Source organism: Pelmatolapia mariae, linkage group LG8 (assembly GCF_036321145.2).
Source record: "Pelmatolapia mariae isolate MD_Pm_ZW linkage group LG8, Pm_UMD_F_2, whole genome shotgun sequence".
In the NCBI taxonomy this organism is placed as follows: Eukaryota; Metazoa; Chordata; class Actinopteri; order Cichliformes; family Cichlidae; genus Pelmatolapia; species Pelmatolapia mariae.
The window spans coordinates 22851772-22869843 of record NC_086234.1 but is presented as its reverse complement, the minus strand read 5'-3'; the positions used below and the strand labels follow the sequence as shown (position 1 = coordinate 22869843).

The following is an 18072-nucleotide window of genomic DNA, read 5'->3' as shown; positions in this document are numbered from 1 at the left end:
TGCGCAAGAGATGCGTACATAGAGATGTGTACATACACACACAAAAGACCACGCCAGGTACCACTCCTGTCAGTTAGGAACAGGAAGACTAGGGTATTGATCAGAGCTGGACAACTAAAGACTGGAAAACAGCTGGTGTTGTGAGTCTCAATTTCTGCTTCAACATTCAGACATGAGAGTCAGAATTTAGTGCAAACAACATGAAAGAATCAATCCATTTTGGCTTGTATCAGTGGATCACACTGGTGTGGTGTCCATCTACAGTGTAGCCATCTTCTGATGGCTACTTCCAGCAGGATAACGCACCACATCAGATCACCTCTAACCAATTTCGTGAAAAATTACAGAGTTCACTGTACTCCACTCACCAGATTTCAATCCAACGGAGCATCTTTGGGAGGTGACGGGAAATCATGGATATGCAGCTGACAAATCTTCAGCAGCTGTATCATGATAATATGGACCAAAATCTGTGGAATGCTTCCAACACCTTGTTGAATTTGTGCCATGAAGAATTACGGCAGTTATGAAGGTAAAAGTGGATCCAACCCAGTAGTAGGGAGATCTAACAAATAAAGTGTCTATTTCAGTGTTTTCAGTTTTTATCATTTAGATTTTATTTACTACATTAAAAAAAAAAAAAAGTATCAGCCTGACATTCCTGTTTAGCTCTACAATTACTGAAGATCTGCACTGAAGATTCATTTTATCAATTGAGAATCTAGCTAAATAAAAAAATAGCTAAAATCTAATTGTTTTGATTACAGGGTTGACTAATGACCCAACATTTTGATGCCATCTGACATTTCACCCCTGCAAATGTCAACACTTCATTTTATCCTATTAAGACATTTGATAGTGAGATCATAATTGGCGTATGATTTAAGTCAAAAGATGTGTTTTGTGAGTTCAGTGATCATGACCTTTTTTTTTCTTTAAATTTTCCTTCCTATGTCAGAGAAAATCAATTTAGTTCATCAAATCTTAGAAAAAATACTTAGAAAAAAAATCCCAAAAGCACAAATAACATTCTGTGCCGCCCTCTACTTTTCAAGAAAACTACTCAGAGGCACAAAGTGAAAAAAAGACAGTGCTTCAATTCAACCTTTATTATCTTGTTCTTTTCTGCTTTAAATTAATTTCCTCTCCTTTTATGTAACATCTGAAACAAAGGAAAACATCCTGAACAGGAGTGATAATAAAGACTGACTTAATTTAAACTGATACATAATAAAAAGAAACACAGTAAAACATAAAATGTCTTTAACGTGTCTGTAAAACACTGTTTCCAGCTCAGCTTGGTATGGTAAGATGTGGCATCTTAATAAAAATGCCTTCGGTTGGTTGCTTCGTCTTAAAAACAAAATATTCTCTTATTGCATTTAAAAGAAAAAAAATATATAAACGGGAACAAAAAGCGGCTAAAAACACAACTTAAGAGACAAATGCAATAGTGCCAATGTTTTGAACTTTTTAGCTATCACAACATCCAGTCAAGCACGCAAAAATGTGTACACACACACACACACACGCAGTCTTTCTCTCAAATGTAAGCTGTCAGATTTACATCTATTCACTTCCCTGACTGGAGAAGATAAGTGTTCAAAAGCAAGCACGCACACACACACACACACACACACACTCATGAATCTCTCATGGACAAGAAAAAAGAAAAAAAAAACAAAAAAACATTCAATGTTGCAGCAATAACACAGACACTCCCGATATAATTGTCATCATAATCACATCCTTCTCCATTCGGTCGTAACTGTCAACACTCAGTTCATGCACACACAGGCAGGCAGGAGGGCACCTTGTACAGCGAGTAAATATGTGATCATAGTCACCATTACATCATGACAATATATAATAACCAACTTGATTTCTTGAGTAAGAAAAAATACAATAGCGAGGTCAGTGTTTGAAGGGCAAATAAGAGGACATCTCTGGATTTCCACTGTTTTTTTCCACACATTTCTCTTTTCTTTTAAAACAGAAAACAAACTGATAAACAACCAACGTACATCGACAAGGAGATACAATTTTGCTTGTCATAAGAGCAGTGTGTAACTGATGAAAAGGTGTGATGACGCTGTTGACATGGAGGGTGGGTGGCCGCTGGGTGTTAGCCAAGGCCACTGCTGCTGTAACATTTAATTGTTCTTTAAGGTCTATGTAGTTGTGTTGTAGCTCTGTTTCAAAAATGGAGGGATTTGTGGAAGGATGCGTCAACAACAAACCCAGAGGCATATAGTGCAAGTTTGGCTAATGTTGTTTTTTTTGTTTTGATTTTGTGTTTTTTCCACCCTGGGTCCCATAGTGATGGCATATTCCCACCAATGTAGACGTGTCGGTACCTACTAAAAAGACTCTCTCCTTTTGCGCATCTCAAACGTTGCTGATCGTCCATTTGACTCAGTAGTGTGGCGCTGTCCCAGATTTTTTATAAAGTCCCGATCCTTCCCACTCTTAAGCTTCCAAAAGTGGGAACTCCGAAGTACGCCAGCCAGGTCTAAGAGGGCTCAGTCTGCATGTCTGACTTTTGAGATTTGACCATTAAATAGCAATATAAAATTAAAAAAAGTGGCACACTAAAAACAGCAATAGCTAAACTTGTTGACGTGTAGGACTCTGGCTGAGCCTGTCTACAGTGCATGCCTGAGTGATTGGGTCTCTGAATGCAGGTGTGTGGTCTGAAGTAAAAAGACAAAGAGCTATCCAGTTACGTCCTAAAGAGTTTAATGGATTTCACCTTTTTCCCCCGGTTCAAGTTTTACTGTTGTCTTCATTTAAAGTTAGGCGGTTTAATGTCTGTGTGAAAGTAATGTGTGCATGTAGCTTGTGTGTAGTATGACTGTTGAGTGTCTATGTTGGATGACCAGTGTAGCTTTTTTTTCCTCCACGTCAATGCAGAGCATGACGTGTTTCACCTTAGGTGTAAAATGTGTGTGTCAGCTGGCCCGTCAGATAGAGTCGGCCCCCCCGCCCAACAGGTCCCCTGGAAGCAGCGAGGCGGGGCTGCCCATCTGGTGACGATCCTCAAGTGCCGGAGAAGCCCAGAGGCTACTGCTGGGGTACCCTGTCCCCCCCATCCCACCCACACTTCCCCACAGACCCTGCCTTCCGGCCTCCACACCTCCGGCCCCACCTATCCCGGTGCCGTTGGTGCTCCATTGGGTGAAAATGCCCAATCCGGGCCCCTGGGTGGCAGACTGGTCCGACGAGCTGCCTGTGCTTTCTAGACTTTGCCATGCAGAACTGGAAGACCCAGCTCCTCCATTTCCTGTCCCTCCGACTGTGGAAGCTCCATCTACTCCTCCTACCCCACCGTTTCCTCCTGCTCCACCTCTCTCACAGCTTGCTCCGTTACTGTTAGCCCCAACTGTGGAGGTTGCTGTAGGCCCGGAGCCTTGGGAGCTGGCTGCAGCTCCTCCGCTTCCTGATCCTCCAGCCTGGGAATGTGCAATGTAGCGAGCCACATCTTCCTCACTCATAAACTCCGCTAAGATGGTTGTGTTACCCAAAACACACCTGGAGTAAACAGAAAGTCCGTCATACACTTGTAATGAATGAAGGGCCTCAAAAGCTTGTAAGGTTTTTCAGCCTCAAAATGAACTGCAAACAAAAGTTTAACACTCAGTTTGTAATGTATAGTCTACACAACTGTAAAAAGTGAAACTATACCAGAATATGGTTTGCTACACATCAAGTTTGCGAGCAAGTGAAAATAACTAGGCTTGTTCTTTCTGCAGGATCCAGATCACCTCTAAACTTCAGAACTTTATTGTAAAAACAACACTTAATGGTTTAACACTTCAGGTACCTTTTCCAGGATCAGTAACAGGGATCTTTGCATCTCTTGAAAGCCAAGCGTTATGATATTTTACAGAGAAAATGCTCAATTATGAAACAAACTAGGACAATATAATGCTGACCTTTAGATTTACTGGTAGATGGTTTTTGTTGACGGTGGATAAAGGCAAGCTAGCCATTTGCTACCACTACTAGTCAACATATTAAGCTAAGCCAAGATGCTACTTTAGTTTCTTTCCATACATATATGAGATTTGCTTTAAAAAGATGTTATCAAAATAATTCCTTACATGTGAAGTGCACTCTGAGCCTTGGCTGCCTCTTGTCTGGAGCTGTAGCGAATCAGAGCAGTGCCCTGGGTCAGGCCAAGGTGAAAGGTCAACAACGGCCCATGCTGCATGCAGATGGTTCTCAGAGTGGATCCATCAATCTGTAGTAAAAAAAACAAGTAGACAAAAGAGATCTTAAAAGGGCAGTAATAGGTTAAGATGTCAAACAGACTGGGATTTTTAAATGTGCTATGTTTCAAACACTGAAACACAGCACTGCCAAAATCAGGGACAACCATGATGGACCTTCACTGCAGTTTCAGGCTGTCTAACTAGATTCTGTTGGGCTGGCTATAGAGATAGGTGGTGATTTCCGCAGTTCATAGAGGATCATGTAACTCTGGATAATAATCGCAGGTCTGTTTGGTGTGTCAGAAGCATCTAGCTCCAGCTAAGATAGCTTTGGGGATCACTAGACCTTACAAGGTGTGCTTCCACAACAGCACCACACCAAGAATTAAGGAAGGCAACAGAGATGGTGACCATGAGGCCTTTAAAAAATAAATTAAAAATAAGTAAAACATTTGTCTAAAGATGCTTTGGCTGGTCAATACTGGACTCCATGTTCTCCATGTTCAGCAGAGAAATTCAGTTCAATTTTATTTATGCAGCGCCAAATCACAACTGTTGCCTCAAAGCACTTTAAGTTAAAGACTCTACAACAATACAGATTATTTAGAGGACTCAGTTCTACTTGTTTAGGCACGTGATTAGGATTGGACGAGAGACATCTCTGATCTGGCCTGGGAGTGGGAGTGTTAGAGATACCCCAAGAGGAGGTGGAGGAGGCTGCTTTAGTCTCAGCTCCCACTGCCACTAATACAAATGTGAAATGGACTAATCAGTTTGAATTAATTAAGAAATAGTTTTGTTTTCTTCTCTGCATTTTGAGAAATTCTTTTTCTGCAAATCTGCCTGCATGTGTGTGTTTGTGTACCTGTGGCGTGAGGTTGCTGAGCACCAACCAGCAGCTTTCTCGAGAGCTGCCGTCACTCCAGGTCGAGCCTGCACAGAAAAGAAACCGAAGAGAAAAATGGTCTTAGTAAGAGGAGTCATCCACGGAGTGTCACTTTATTTTTCCTCCCAGTTTCTCAAAATAAATGATGAATAACTTTCCCACTGCATGAACTGAGCCTCACTTAATCTTCCAAATGAAATATAAATGGATTCTTTAGCTCAAAATAACACTTTCAGTAATCAAAGACATTTTTTTTTTAAATCTCCTGACTAAACATTTTTAAAAATTACTGCGTTCAAAGGCAAAAACCAAAACAACATGAAAAATTAGTCACAACTTTACCAGTGCTGTTCGAACCACTACTCCAGCTGCGGGCAGCCAATCGAGGGGCTCCTCCTGACCAAGGGGAAGGCGATGGCTGCTTTTGACTGGCTAGGCCTGGAGGTGGGCGGGATAACTGGTTCTGGCTGCTGCCACGACTGGCTTTCCCATACTTAGGTCCAATGGGCTCTGGAGGCCAGCTGGTCTTGTATTCTGTGTACTTTGCTGTAGGAGATCAAAGGACACAGGCAAGACGGAGACTTTAAAATATCTGCAGACAGTGAATTAATGTAAGGAGCAACACAAAGCTACTCCCTGATGTCCATGGTTTTCCAGGACTAGAATTTTCTAACATATTTAAGTGCTGTCCAGATTTCACTGCAAATTATCCAAGTAGCTGCAGAATAACATTTAAACCTGAATCTGTTAAAATTGTGAGCTTCCAAGCAATCAAATCCAATTCAAATGTATATTGCAAATTCTTTCAGTACTTCATTTACTTTCTCTTTTTGTAGAGTTTATTAATAACCCGACAATTCACTATTACCAGAAATTATGAAGTAAAAATACAAACGTAGATAAATTAACCAAAAGCCTAGAAGGAAGATGGCATATATTCATGTGTGTGGTTACCTGAGTTGTGTGCGTTGTTGAGAGGACTGTCTGAGGCACTGTAGGGCCAGGCACCAGGTGAAGGCAGCAAGGTGTTGAGGGGAGGGGTGGAATCTGCATACAAAAATAGTGAGAACCAAAAAATGAATGATCATAAACTATGCCAAAAACAGCCTCCATGGGTAACATATGTAGAGCTAAAGTTGCACCTTTCCAATGTCAAACTGCTTTTTATACATGCCAAGTGAACATCAGCAAAATTTGGAAAACAACATATGAATCCAATGAAAATTAATTTTCTATTTCATTTCATAAAGCGCCGAATCACCACAAAAGTGACACTCATGACACTTTTTATACCAAAGTTACAACAACATTACAACATCCTGGAAAAAACCCAGTGACTCTCTCCGACTATGAAATCAATCACAGTGGAGGAAAACAAAACAAAACAAAAACTTCCTTTTAAACTTTTAGGAAAGCCATTAGTTTCAGTTTTAAGCACTTGTTTCCAATTAGTCAGATAAGGGAAAACACAAGAGCGAAAAATCTGTGTCAGCAGGCTGCGACCAAGTTTACTGTGAAAACAAACCCACTTGCACTGGCAGTAAAAACACTGATCTATGTGAAAAAACTAAATTGAACGTTCTCATACCTGCTCAGTAATGCAGATGAGATGAAAAATATAATTTTGGAGCGCGCCATTGTGCAAAAAGGAGCCACAACTCCCTGTTTATATCTTTACTTGGTAGCAAAATATGAGGAGTGGTATCCATAAGAGTATCGGGTGTCGACATGCAAATGCTAACCAGTATTGTCTTGTAACAATTGGTGCTCTGTATCATTGAGAGTGGGTGGCACTGTGTTTCCCATCATGCTCCCTGGGGTCATGTAGGGGTCAGACTCAGGATCAACACGGTCAATTCCTTTCCATGGCACACCAGGCTGGAACTCTAAAGAAAAAACAAACACGTGGTCCGTTAAAGCCTGAAAAGCCTAAAATTTAACCCTACAGGCTTAAAGAGGACATGAAACAGCACAATTTAGCTGGTTTTACACAAAATTAAGAGTTATTCTTTTTTCCTGTTCAAAGTAAATTACAAGTGGTTAGCTTATTACAGAGGGGAAGAAAGCCAAATTAACAGGTAGTTGGCAGAAGATGGCGCTGACAGATGATTTGACAAGCTACCTTTGACACCTTATAGTTTATGTTTTCAAGCCAGTAAGCACGAAAGACATTTATGACAAAAAATTGCTCAAATAACAATTGGTGCTATAAGGAGGTGTAGAGAGGTTGAGAAACACCACCTTATACAGGTATGGTAACTGCACAGGGATGCCACCCATGAGTGAGTCAGTCTGCATAGCTCTACCCACCCTTACCAGATACACTGCTGTGAGAGGGACATTTTGGAAGAAGCAACATGCTCGCTTTGTGAAGTCTGTGTGGAGACAGCCAACAGCAGGTACACTTATGCTAACAATAGCTTGGCTTTAGTTGAAGATGTTGAACTAAACTGACATTTTTTAAAAGTTGCTCATTTTAAGCTGAAAATAAAATCCACAGATGTTGTTTGACTAACAAGTGTTCAAAACTAGTATACCTGCTAGTTAGTAAGCTACTTTGCAAACTTGCAGTAGTTGGCAATTAAGACAGGAGCACAGACTCTAAAGTGACCATTGGGTAACCGCTATTAGTTAAACGGCTAAAGTCACATGTAAGACTATTTTAAGACTTCAATTTTGTTGAAACAGAAGCTTTACTGTTCTCCTGAAATGTTGTTTAGTGTTGTGAATGTCATCTACTTTTCATGTGGACAGCTGGCAGTGACAGTGATGAAAATAAAATGTAACAAAATTAAGCATTGTGGTTATTCTTTTCACAATCATTTACTGAGTGTAGTCTATTAGAATCATGCTGAGTACAATGATCAAACTTATTTTTTTGGGCTTTTATTAATACTAATTAATTACTGTTTATAGCACTACCCAGCCATCTCCTTGCAGCGCACAGCTAATTCTTGTGTTAGCTGGCCAGGTGGGACGATCTGTACACCTAACAAGGCAAAATTAAACACAGAGGGGCCAGCCTCAGACTTCAGCTTGTTAGTCTGAGCCACCCTTTTCTGCACACAGTCCTCATTTATAAAGTGCTCTATAAACTCTAGCATTATGGCTAATGGGTAGATTCTCCCATTTCAGCTCAGCTGGCATCAACAAAGAACCTCTTAAGAGAAAAGAGAGAAAAACTCATTGCTGTACAGAAGTGACCCCCTTAAAGTACTTTTTAGTTTTGGTTTCCTTGTTTTCCACTGGGTTAATGGTTCTGTCACTGTTTAGCTTACATAAACCAATGGTGGGCTATTAACAGCAACCAACCAACACAGTGATGTCACTCAGAAGATTTGCTCTAAAAACGAACTTAAAACATTGAATTTTTAAATCTAGTTTCATAGACTGATAATGTATGACAGGTTTTTTTTGTTTTGTTTTTTTAAAGCAGGTGTCTATGATGAAAATTAGAGGTAATACATGTTGTGTTTCATGTCCTCGTTACATATAGTGCACAAATTTGATAATCATCATCTTGATTTAAGGTAGTCACTAACCAGGGGGCCAGCTTGGTGTGGAGGCAGGCTTGGCACACATCTTGTTGCCAGGGGTGCGATGCCAACTGTCACTCAGCCCTTCTCCAACCATTATGTCATACTGCGAATATGGTGAGCCCCCTGGCATCTTTATGGGGGTGACAGGACCTGGTAGGTAGAAAGAGAGCGATCACTTTAAGATGCGACTTCACAGCTAATCTTATTAAACCTTTCTGCCTTAACAGCCTCCTGCACTATGAAATCATTTTCAAAAAAGTTATAATCTCACCATTTTTATGAAATGCATTCTCAGATGAGGAAGTGTCTGGAGAACAGTTTCCCTCCATCATCCACTTGAAACGGGACTGCTGACTCCCTAGGTCCTTCATGGCTCCAGGCCCCCCCACCACAGAGCCACCCAGGTCCAGACCTGTAAGGTTCACCCCAGATCCAAACCCTGAAGAGAAATATTACAAAGGTTATTTTGTTTTAACACATATGTAGTAAAGTGAATCCACAGCTGCCATAAAAAAACAACCTACACTACATTCAGTTAATTTCAAAATGAAAAAATGTTTCAGTTTCATTGTTGAGCTGATTTTCCACAACAGTTTTAGGACATTTTTTTATTTAAAAAGTAATTGTTTACCAGAGTATGGTCCTAGATTTTTTTGGTGCAGGTCAGCCACAGATGCTGCCAGGCCTGGGTGGGACATGGGATCAGCCCCAGGCAGTTTAGGACCCCCTCCTCCACCTCCACTATGGTGGGAGGGGGATAGTTTGGAGCTGCTGCTTAACCCCCCGACCTGCCTCTGCTGCTGGAGCACCGCCATAATCCTGGCCAGCTGAGATGATGTAACAAAAAACAAGAACAATCACTGAAGAGGTGGAAGTAAAAAAACAAAAACAAAACAAAAACAAAAAAAAACAAGAAGAGAGAAGTCTGTGTGTGTGTGTGTGTGTGTGTGTATACCTGCTGAGGGTCAGTCTGCTGACGTGTGTTTGGTGTGAACTTCCTCTGGTTTTGCAGTAGCTGCTGCTGCTGCTGTTGTTGCGGCTGCTGCTGCTGTTGGAGGAGGAGCTGACAAGCCTGAATGAACATTAAAAAAAAGATGCAAAAGGACGTGAGATCGCAACATAAAGAAAAAAGAATTAAGAGCAATATTTTTGGAAGTTCACTGTATAAGCCAGAAAAAAAAAACAAAAAAAAACACAAAGTTTGCTTCAAGACCAGTTTTAGGTCACATTTTGTTTTGCATCCTTCACACTGCAAAAGTATTTGAATGGATTTTACAATTTCAGTGTTATAACAAAAAAATCTAATTTCCTTCTAGCTATTACTTGTGTTTAGTCTAATTTGGCTATATAATTTCATATATTTGCTGACTGTGTCACACAAATTATGCATGAAAATTAGTCACACATATGAGAAAGTAACAATCAGAGGGAATGACGCCTTGGTAACGGTGGTGTACGAAAAGTACAGATCAGATTCTCCAGTGGCTGCGTACAGCCTTGCCTATGCCCTTAGCAGATGTGTGCTGGAGCCCTGCAGTAGCCTTCAGAGACATAATGCTGCTTCTCACCAGCTGAAACTGGATGTGGGGTGGGTAGATGCTGCTGAGCATTGCAATATGCTGGGGGGACAGCTGCGGAGGGAACACACCTCCCCCAACTCCTGCCACCCCTCCCACACCACCAACTCCCCCCATGTTTCCACTGGGAGGGGGCATCTGCTTCAGCACAGAGCCTGGCACCTAGAGACAGACAGCAGACGGGCACACCTGTTACCAAAGAAACATTTTGCTTTCCTGTAACTATAAGCAAGTACATTAGCTTCTTCCTGATCAACATTCAATCCCTTACATGGTCTCATCAGATGGTGACAGAGATGCACTGACTGAAAGCTTCATGAAATCTTTTCCAGTCTGAAACACTGATTTTTTTTTTGTTGTAAAAACTAAAACTGACTACATACATAATATTTCTAACTAGTGCTGGGCGATATGGAAAAAATATTTATCACGATATGAATTATTTTATATCACGATAACGATATATATCACGATATACCACCTGACCTGTGGTCATCTGGAAAGTATGCAGTCTGTAAACAGCGAGTGGAGAGGGTGCAGTCTTTATTTTGAGTTACCGTAAAGCATGTCGCAAATCCGGGTGCACGTAAAGCAGCACCATGTCGCAAAACCACAAGACGAAGTTTCTTTGCGAAAAATATCATTTTTTTATACTTTATTTTCTCTTGCATAAAGTTAAGAGTATGTATAGTGAGAAGACAACACTAATATATTTGCACAGGCTATTTAACCCTTTAAGACCAACTATAGAACCAAGTCCGCCAGAGCTTATCTTTACATTTTACATGCTGTAGTGCCATTTGTGGGAGCATTTCAAGTTGCTATACATCAATACAACTGTTATAGCCCAAGTTTTAATAATATGTATGCATTAAGTCCATAGTAACTACATAAATTGCAAAAAAGTGCAATAAACTACAAAAAAATTGAAAATCTTTTTTTTTTTTTTTTTTAACATATATTTCTAGTTAGAGAAATTTAAGAGGCTTATCCCTCAAAACTGTAAATACAAGAAAGTTGCACAAAATAGTTTCCAACCACAAGAAATTTATTTTGAGTGTCTTCATAGTTGTATTTTTGAGATACACAAATTTTTATATACTACAGGAAAAATGAAAATAAATAAATGCAAATATGCAAAAACACAGCATGTGCATCAAAATAAACTATTTCCAACAGTGTAATTTGACTTCTAAGCATCCCAGAAACGATACAGAAGAGCATAAAGTCAAACATGACTTTTAAAAACACCAACATAAGCTTTGAAGCTAAAAAACTACATTTTCCGCGAAAATGACGTCACTTCCGGTTTCGGACAGGTAATGGCGGACATGCGATAGTTCACGCTGACTTATATTCCAAGGTAGGAAGTGTTATGAACAGCTGATCGGATCGGCAAAGCGTGTTTCTGGAATATTATGTTTTCGTTCCTGCAAGTCTGGAATATTATGTTTTTGTTGCTGGAAGTGCTTTTTATGCAGTTTTTGCAAAGCTATATGTGGAAGAAAACCATGACCTAGGGCAAGCTAATGGAATAAGATGTAAGTACAACTCCTTCGGTTTCATATACAAAAAAAATTATTGCGCTACCTTACGTGGTTCCAGTTCTACAGGGATTTAAAAATAGTTAGGGAAAACGGAGTGTGCCTGCTCCGACTGGTTGTAAAGGGTTAATGATATATTTTATGTAATAATTTATAAAATTAGTGTTAGAAACGACAGAAACGATAGAAGACAAATGGCACGATGGACACTTTTCTATCGTCCACACGATATATATCGTCATATCGCCCAGCACTATTTCTAACTTTTAATAGAAATTGTAATGTATGGCCATATTAAAATATTAACCATTTACTAACTCTTATAGTCTCGCTAAGTGCAGGGGGTTACAAGGCTTTTGAACGCTTTCACTTAAATGAGAACGTTAAGCAAGAGTTGCTTAACTGACAATCCTGTATTGTAAAAAACTGGACACCAACCAAGTCTACAGACAGATCAGCAGATCTATGAACATGAGGAATGATGTATGCTACATTAGCATATTACTTTTTACTTAAGACTCATTAAGTAATTACATAAGTAATGTATGTATCCATGTATGTATGTATTCTAACCGTACTAAACTGAGCAATGCCAGAAAATGCAGGGCTCTAGAATATGAGTATTTTGTTACATAACACCAGCTACAAGGCAAATCTGGCTTACAAAGAAAAATACAGCCTTTACAGTTTCCAAGTTGAAATCATTCTGCATTTGTATCAGCTACATCTGATATAAACAATAAAAACAACATGGCACAAAATGAGAATGGTTTAATGTATGGCGCAGATGTCAAACTAAATTTACACCACATAGCCCACTCTGATCTTTAAGTGGGCTAGATCAGTTACTCTCCCCTTTCTAATAGAGTAAAGACATTTAAGTAAACATTTAGTGCCTGTAATGTCTTAATATAAGAAGATGAAGTACAATTTCAAAAACAGGTCTCAGTTTTTCTAAATAATAAATGTGAAAACTTACAGAATAAGTTCTGGTAGCTCATTGCCAAGACTATCCAATAGGGCTGGGCCATATTATACCGTTCACGGTAATACCTGTACAATGTTAGGCAACGATAAGAAAATGAAATATCGCGATAGAATATGGGTAAAACGCGCATGCGCAGTGCCTTTGTTTTCATACGCACATGGCCGATTGTTGAGTGAAACGGATGAACCAGAATTGGTTTGTAAAAATGGTGCAACTTCAGTGATGTGGAATTGGTTTGGCGTTTGTCCGTCAGATACACAACAAAGCACATTTTTTTCTGTAGAACATGCAAGCGGGTCGTCGTTATTGCCGTATTTCTCGGACTAAGGTGCTCGTAAATCTGGGAGTAATCTGGGTCCTAAACTCCGTCCGCTTCAGGTCCCAAAGTCAAACGAACACTGCAGCATCACTGAGAGTTAAAAACTGTCTAAATTCTTTAATCTTTAATAAAACGATCAGCATTGCTGCTTTACCAGGTGTAACTATGAAGTTTAACATCCAGGCATTCATGAAAACAGAATTTATTACATTTAACGGAGTTAGAAGTTAGCAGGAAGTTAGCTCGCTAGTTTCGCTAGTTACCTAAGCATGATATAGCATGTTCTGACTGAGAGATTTCTGAAAAAATTCAAACGTACAGCTCTGCTATCACTTCCAACATAAATGAAGATAGGAAACTAAACAGCAGTGACGTTTGTAGGGTTACTGAAGTTGGGCTACCTGGTATATAATGATGTGCTACGTGATCGCTAGCGACACAGCTATGTTAGCATAACATAAACAGTGAAGCTGGAGGATGAACCTAACACTTTTCCACTCGATAAAAGTTAATGTGAAGGTTCCTGATGGTTAGAGACAAATGCAATCGCATGGCAGGATGCTGTAAACAGACCAAACTTCAGTCAGGAGAACAACTGAGATAATCCATCCACAATACGAGGTTAGTCATTAATATACTGCAACAACATGGGAATAGAGCAGCTGTGATAGAATACAGCATTAATGAGTCAATGGTACAGAAGTGGAGGAAGCAAGAAGAATGAGTTGAATAAAGTTTGATTTATCTGACTGCTTTGTTTCGCTTAATGTGCCTTATAATCCCGTGCACCTTATGATCCGAAAAATATGTATTTGACTTTTTTATTTGGCACACTGCAGTTTAATGTTGCAAAGCACCTCTTTTTAACTTCAGTGGATATTATACATGGTTATGCTCAGGATATGTCAGCCCATTTCTACTGGAAATGCTTTTTGGTTAAACTTTCAGCAAGGAATTTGCATTTGCACTGTTAAATCTTTATATAGCTTTAATGCACATAAAAACAGCTTCTTGTTTAAGTGAAAATAAATGGATGGGGGTTTTTTTTGCGCTAGTAAAGTTGTGGAGTTGTATTTTGTCTCGCATCAATTATATCGTCAGTTATATCGTTATCGCAAATTTTCAAATATATATCGTGATAAATATTTTTGGCCATATCGCCCTGCTCTACTATCCAATATTTAAAACAATAATAATAAACTTCTATCGTAGGTAGTGGGAAAACAGGAACTTTTCTGTCATTTAAATTTAAATCTATTAGCTATTTTCTTTGGTTTCAATGCCAAAGGGGGAGGTCTTTATCAGAAGGAAAAGTTGTAAAACCTTTCCAGTGAGCTGAAATGGAGTCTTCGGGGAGCTGATTCTGGTCCCAAGCCCATATGTGTTTGACACCCATAATCTATGAAGTTTCTGCAAAAACTATCAGCAAAGAAGAGGAAATTCTTTTAATACCTGAGGTGACAGGAACTGATGAGGCACTTGCGCTCGTATCCCTGGTGACTGGTTTATCTGCGGGATACTTGGCTGATGTCTGGACTGGGCCATTCCTCCACTACTGCCAAAGATATTGTGACCAGCCTGCGATCAAACACAGAAAATTAAATGTCAGGTGACCTATAGTGGAGGACGGAGTACGTGAAAATCTTAAAAAATTAAGCCGAATGTGACAGAAGGTGGATGTAAAACTTTTCATATTTATGAACATCTAATGAAAACAGAAGATTTATACAAGGACTTTAAAGACATTAGGGCAGAAACAAAAGGAGTGATTATCTTACTTGTCTAAAGGGGATAGAGTGGTTGAAGAGGGAATGGGGCTTGTAGACAGAGGGTGGAGAGTACAGAGAGCAAGGACCCTCCTCCCCAAGGCACCCATCCTGATTGATCAAAGGCAATGTCTGTCACAGTGACAGCCAGTGGAAGACCAGTTTTGGTGGTATATTATGGTGTAGGGGACGTTTGAGGAAAGGAGAAATGAGGCAAATGGAACAGGCAGGAAGAAAAGGTAGAATCACAAGAGGAAAAAATTATGATAAAAGACAACATGTTATCTAGACATGAAAGACACGAGATACAAAGACTATAAACATGGTAATGAGGCATCACCTTGTCATAATAAGCCCCAGCATCCCCAGGTGCTGCCTCTTTGGAACCAGGAGGACGATAAGACACCCCCCCACCTCCTCCTCTTCCTCCCTTCCTCATGTCTCCATTGTAATCAGTCATTCCCATGCCTCTTTTATCCATCTCTATTTTCTTCTCCTGGATAGAACCTGAAGTTGGGTCAATGTTTGGGCCATTGGGATCATCATTCTGTCCAACAAAGAAACCCAATTTCACCATCATGAGCACTGCTTTTAACACTCACTGCACAGAACACTACAACATGTCAAATGTAATTTATGTTAATTTTTAGTATGAATTCCTACCACAACAAGAAGTAAGAACGTTTCTATCTTACCAGCAACCCCATGTTAGAGAACTGTCTGTTAATGGGGCCCATCCATGACTCTCCTCCACCAGCTTTCAATGGGCCCTAAGAGACAAATACAAGGAGAGCAGAGGTGATGACTTTAAAGATTTTTTTGTTATAAGAATTCACAATAAAAGCATTCCAATTGTGGGACTAATTCAAGTAAGTATGTTTACTCGCCTCTGTCAGTGCGCCCCAGGGCAGCTGTGGCTACAATGTAGCTTGCCATCACCAGTGTGTGAATGTGTGTGTGAATGGGTGAATGACTGAATGTAGTGTAAAGTGCTTTGGGGTCCATAGGGACTAAGTAAAGCGCTATACAAATACAGGCCATTTACCATTTACTTTAACTCTCCTAAGGAATGTTGACAAGACTAAATGATGGCTAAATAAATATATTTTTTAAAAAAATCATGAAATTACTTCAAATAATTTAATAAGTTTTTTTTTTTTTTTTTTTTAAAACAGAACAACCTGTTAAGGACATCTGTCCTTCCACTTAGGTTGAAGACCTCAGATATTATCGTTTTGATTTTTAATAATTCTATTTTAATAATTGATTTTTCCTTTACAGAGATTAATTTTCCCCAACAGTAACCCACCTTACTGCTGGGCTTCTTCCCACTGTGGCTCTGACCCCAGCCACCATTGCTTCCCTGTCCCCAAGATGACCCACTTCCCTGGGAGCCAGTACTATTCCACATGCCGCCACCTTCCTCCTCATCCTCCCAGCTTGGGTTACGTGACGCTGCCACAGGGCTTTCTTTGTTCCCCCAGCCATCTTGCATAGTCTTTGAACCTGCAGCATAAAAGTTACAAGCCATTATCAGATTATGATTAAAGCCATTAGAAAATGACATTTATATAAATACAAATACTTTAGTTGTGTGTCTACTGCATCATGCATCATAACAAAACCTGGTACAACCAATGCAAACCTCAAAATCAGACTGTATGACTAACACTTGTGATTCATTTCAAAGACGTGGTTTCGTTTAAAACTGATTTTCTGACCAGATTTGATGGGATTTGAAGAAGGGTTTCCCCAGCATGTTGTCTTTCCTCCAGCATCATCAGGGTCTCCCCAACCAGTCGGAGCATCACTAGGCTTCCCCCAAGCTGCTGTGCCATTGTCTACTGTAGGACTAGTTGGGGAAGTGCTCCCCCAGCCTGATGGACCTGCAGATACACATGGGCATGGTTAAGGTGAGAAACAAGAAAGAGGCTTCTTTTAATCAATGTTTATTTGTTTGTTTTTACAGGGGAAGTAAAAAATCTACACAAAGGACACTTCTTTGAACAGTTCATGGCTTCATGTGGTCTGGCTCACTGATCCAAAAATCAAAGTGTTTTGTCTGCAACCATACTGGCTTCCGCTATCAGTCAGCAATGACGCTTCACTGCTACTGTGGTTCCACAGTCACGACTGCAAAAACGTCAAGCTGCTGCTTGGTTGACTATTTTCCCATGGCTGAGCTGCTATCTTATAACACTAAACTTCAGTGATGACCTATATAACAGTTGCTCTAGCTGTCCCATTAAAACTGCACGTTCAACAGTGGATTTCTGATTTGTTCACTTCATTCAAACAGTGATTTTTGGTGGCAAACTTCAGCTTCTTCAAATTGCTGTTTAAGCAATGAACAAATATCAATTTATACAAAGCAATTATACAGAAAACTGTTTTGTTTTGATTTCAGTACATTTAATATAATTTCCTTGTGTTTAACCACAAGAAAATCTTACTAACCAATGGGATCATTTTTATTCAAAAAAAGATAAAAATAAATCATAGTACAAATCAGACCTTTCTCATTTTCACATTACAATGTGTAACAATGTATAAGGTGTGAACGGGTTCAGCAACTCTGGCCATAAAAAAGACAACAAAAAACAAAAAAAACCAACAAAAAAAGCAAAAAACAACCAACTATACCTGATCTAGTTCACCTAGACACAATGCTTTCAAAGGAAGAAATGCTTCATCACTCATCTAAAGTGAAAACAATGCATTCAGATTAACTCTATCAGCTTTATCTGATCTAAAGTGGTCTGACCTCCACTTCAAGACTTCGCTGCAACAAGGCAACACTTCCTGCACAGAAACCCTGCTTGTGAACCACTTGAGAGTTTAAAATCCTCCAGTGTATACAAAATGGTCACCATTCAATTTAAATTTGGGGAAAGATAAAAAGTCAAAGGGAACAAAAATCTGGTGAGTCGAGTGGGTGGTGATCAACAATGATGACTGGTATGCACGCGTGCCAGTGTACAAAGACACAAACTAAAGTTAAAGTGGTTTCTGCCAAATGCATTTCCTCAGATTAAAGGCTTTTTCACACCGGGTGCGTAAAATCTATATGAATATTTTTCTGCGTTAAAAATATTTTTCAGGCTTGCCCATTCTTAATGCAGCCATTCACACCAATAGTGCATTTTCACTGATATGGAAATAATAAAATGATACCATTTTACCTCAGACACACAGCTAAACACACTCGGCTCTCTGAAATTGTGTTCCCAACTCTGCCA

At 39.7% G+C, this 18072-nt stretch overlaps 1 protein-coding gene across 3 annotated transcripts in view; it reads right to left on the bottom strand.

The window, feature by feature from the left end:
• Nucleotides 1-1086: 1086 nt before the first annotated feature.
• Nucleotides 1087-18072, bottom strand: part of tnrc6ba (trinucleotide repeat containing adaptor 6Ba) — a 24818-nt gene continuing 7832 nt past the window's right edge. For 2 of the 3 annotated variants that reach the window (XM_063481598.1, XM_063481599.1), the window contains exons 6-22: nt 16555-16719; nt 16143-16339; nt 15529-15603; nt 15174-15380; nt 14846-14965; nt 14520-14645; nt 10208-10378; nt 9595-9711; nt 9271-9466; nt 8911-9078; nt 8643-8789; nt 6843-6986; nt 6055-6147; nt 5443-5646; nt 5080-5147; nt 4104-4243; nt 1087-3531 (exon numbers count right to left, since the gene is read on the bottom strand). In XM_063481598.1, coding sequence (XP_063337668.1) covers nt 2964-3531; nt 4104-4243; nt 5080-5147; nt 5443-5646; nt 6055-6147; nt 6843-6986; nt 8643-8789; nt 8911-9078; nt 9271-9466; nt 9595-9711; nt 10208-10378; nt 14520-14645; nt 14846-14965; nt 15174-15380; nt 15529-15603; nt 16143-16339; nt 16555-16719 — 2906 coding nt within the window. In that variant the 3' untranslated portion in view covers nt 1087-2963. The remainder of the gene's footprint in view (nt 3532-4103; nt 4244-5079; nt 5148-5442; nt 5647-6054; nt 6148-6842; nt 6987-8642; nt 8790-8910; nt 9079-9270; nt 9467-9594; nt 9712-10207; nt 10379-14519; nt 14646-14845; nt 14966-15173; nt 15381-15528; nt 15604-16142; nt 16340-16554; nt 16720-18072) is intronic. The other variant, XM_063481600.1, reaches the window with a different exon arrangement.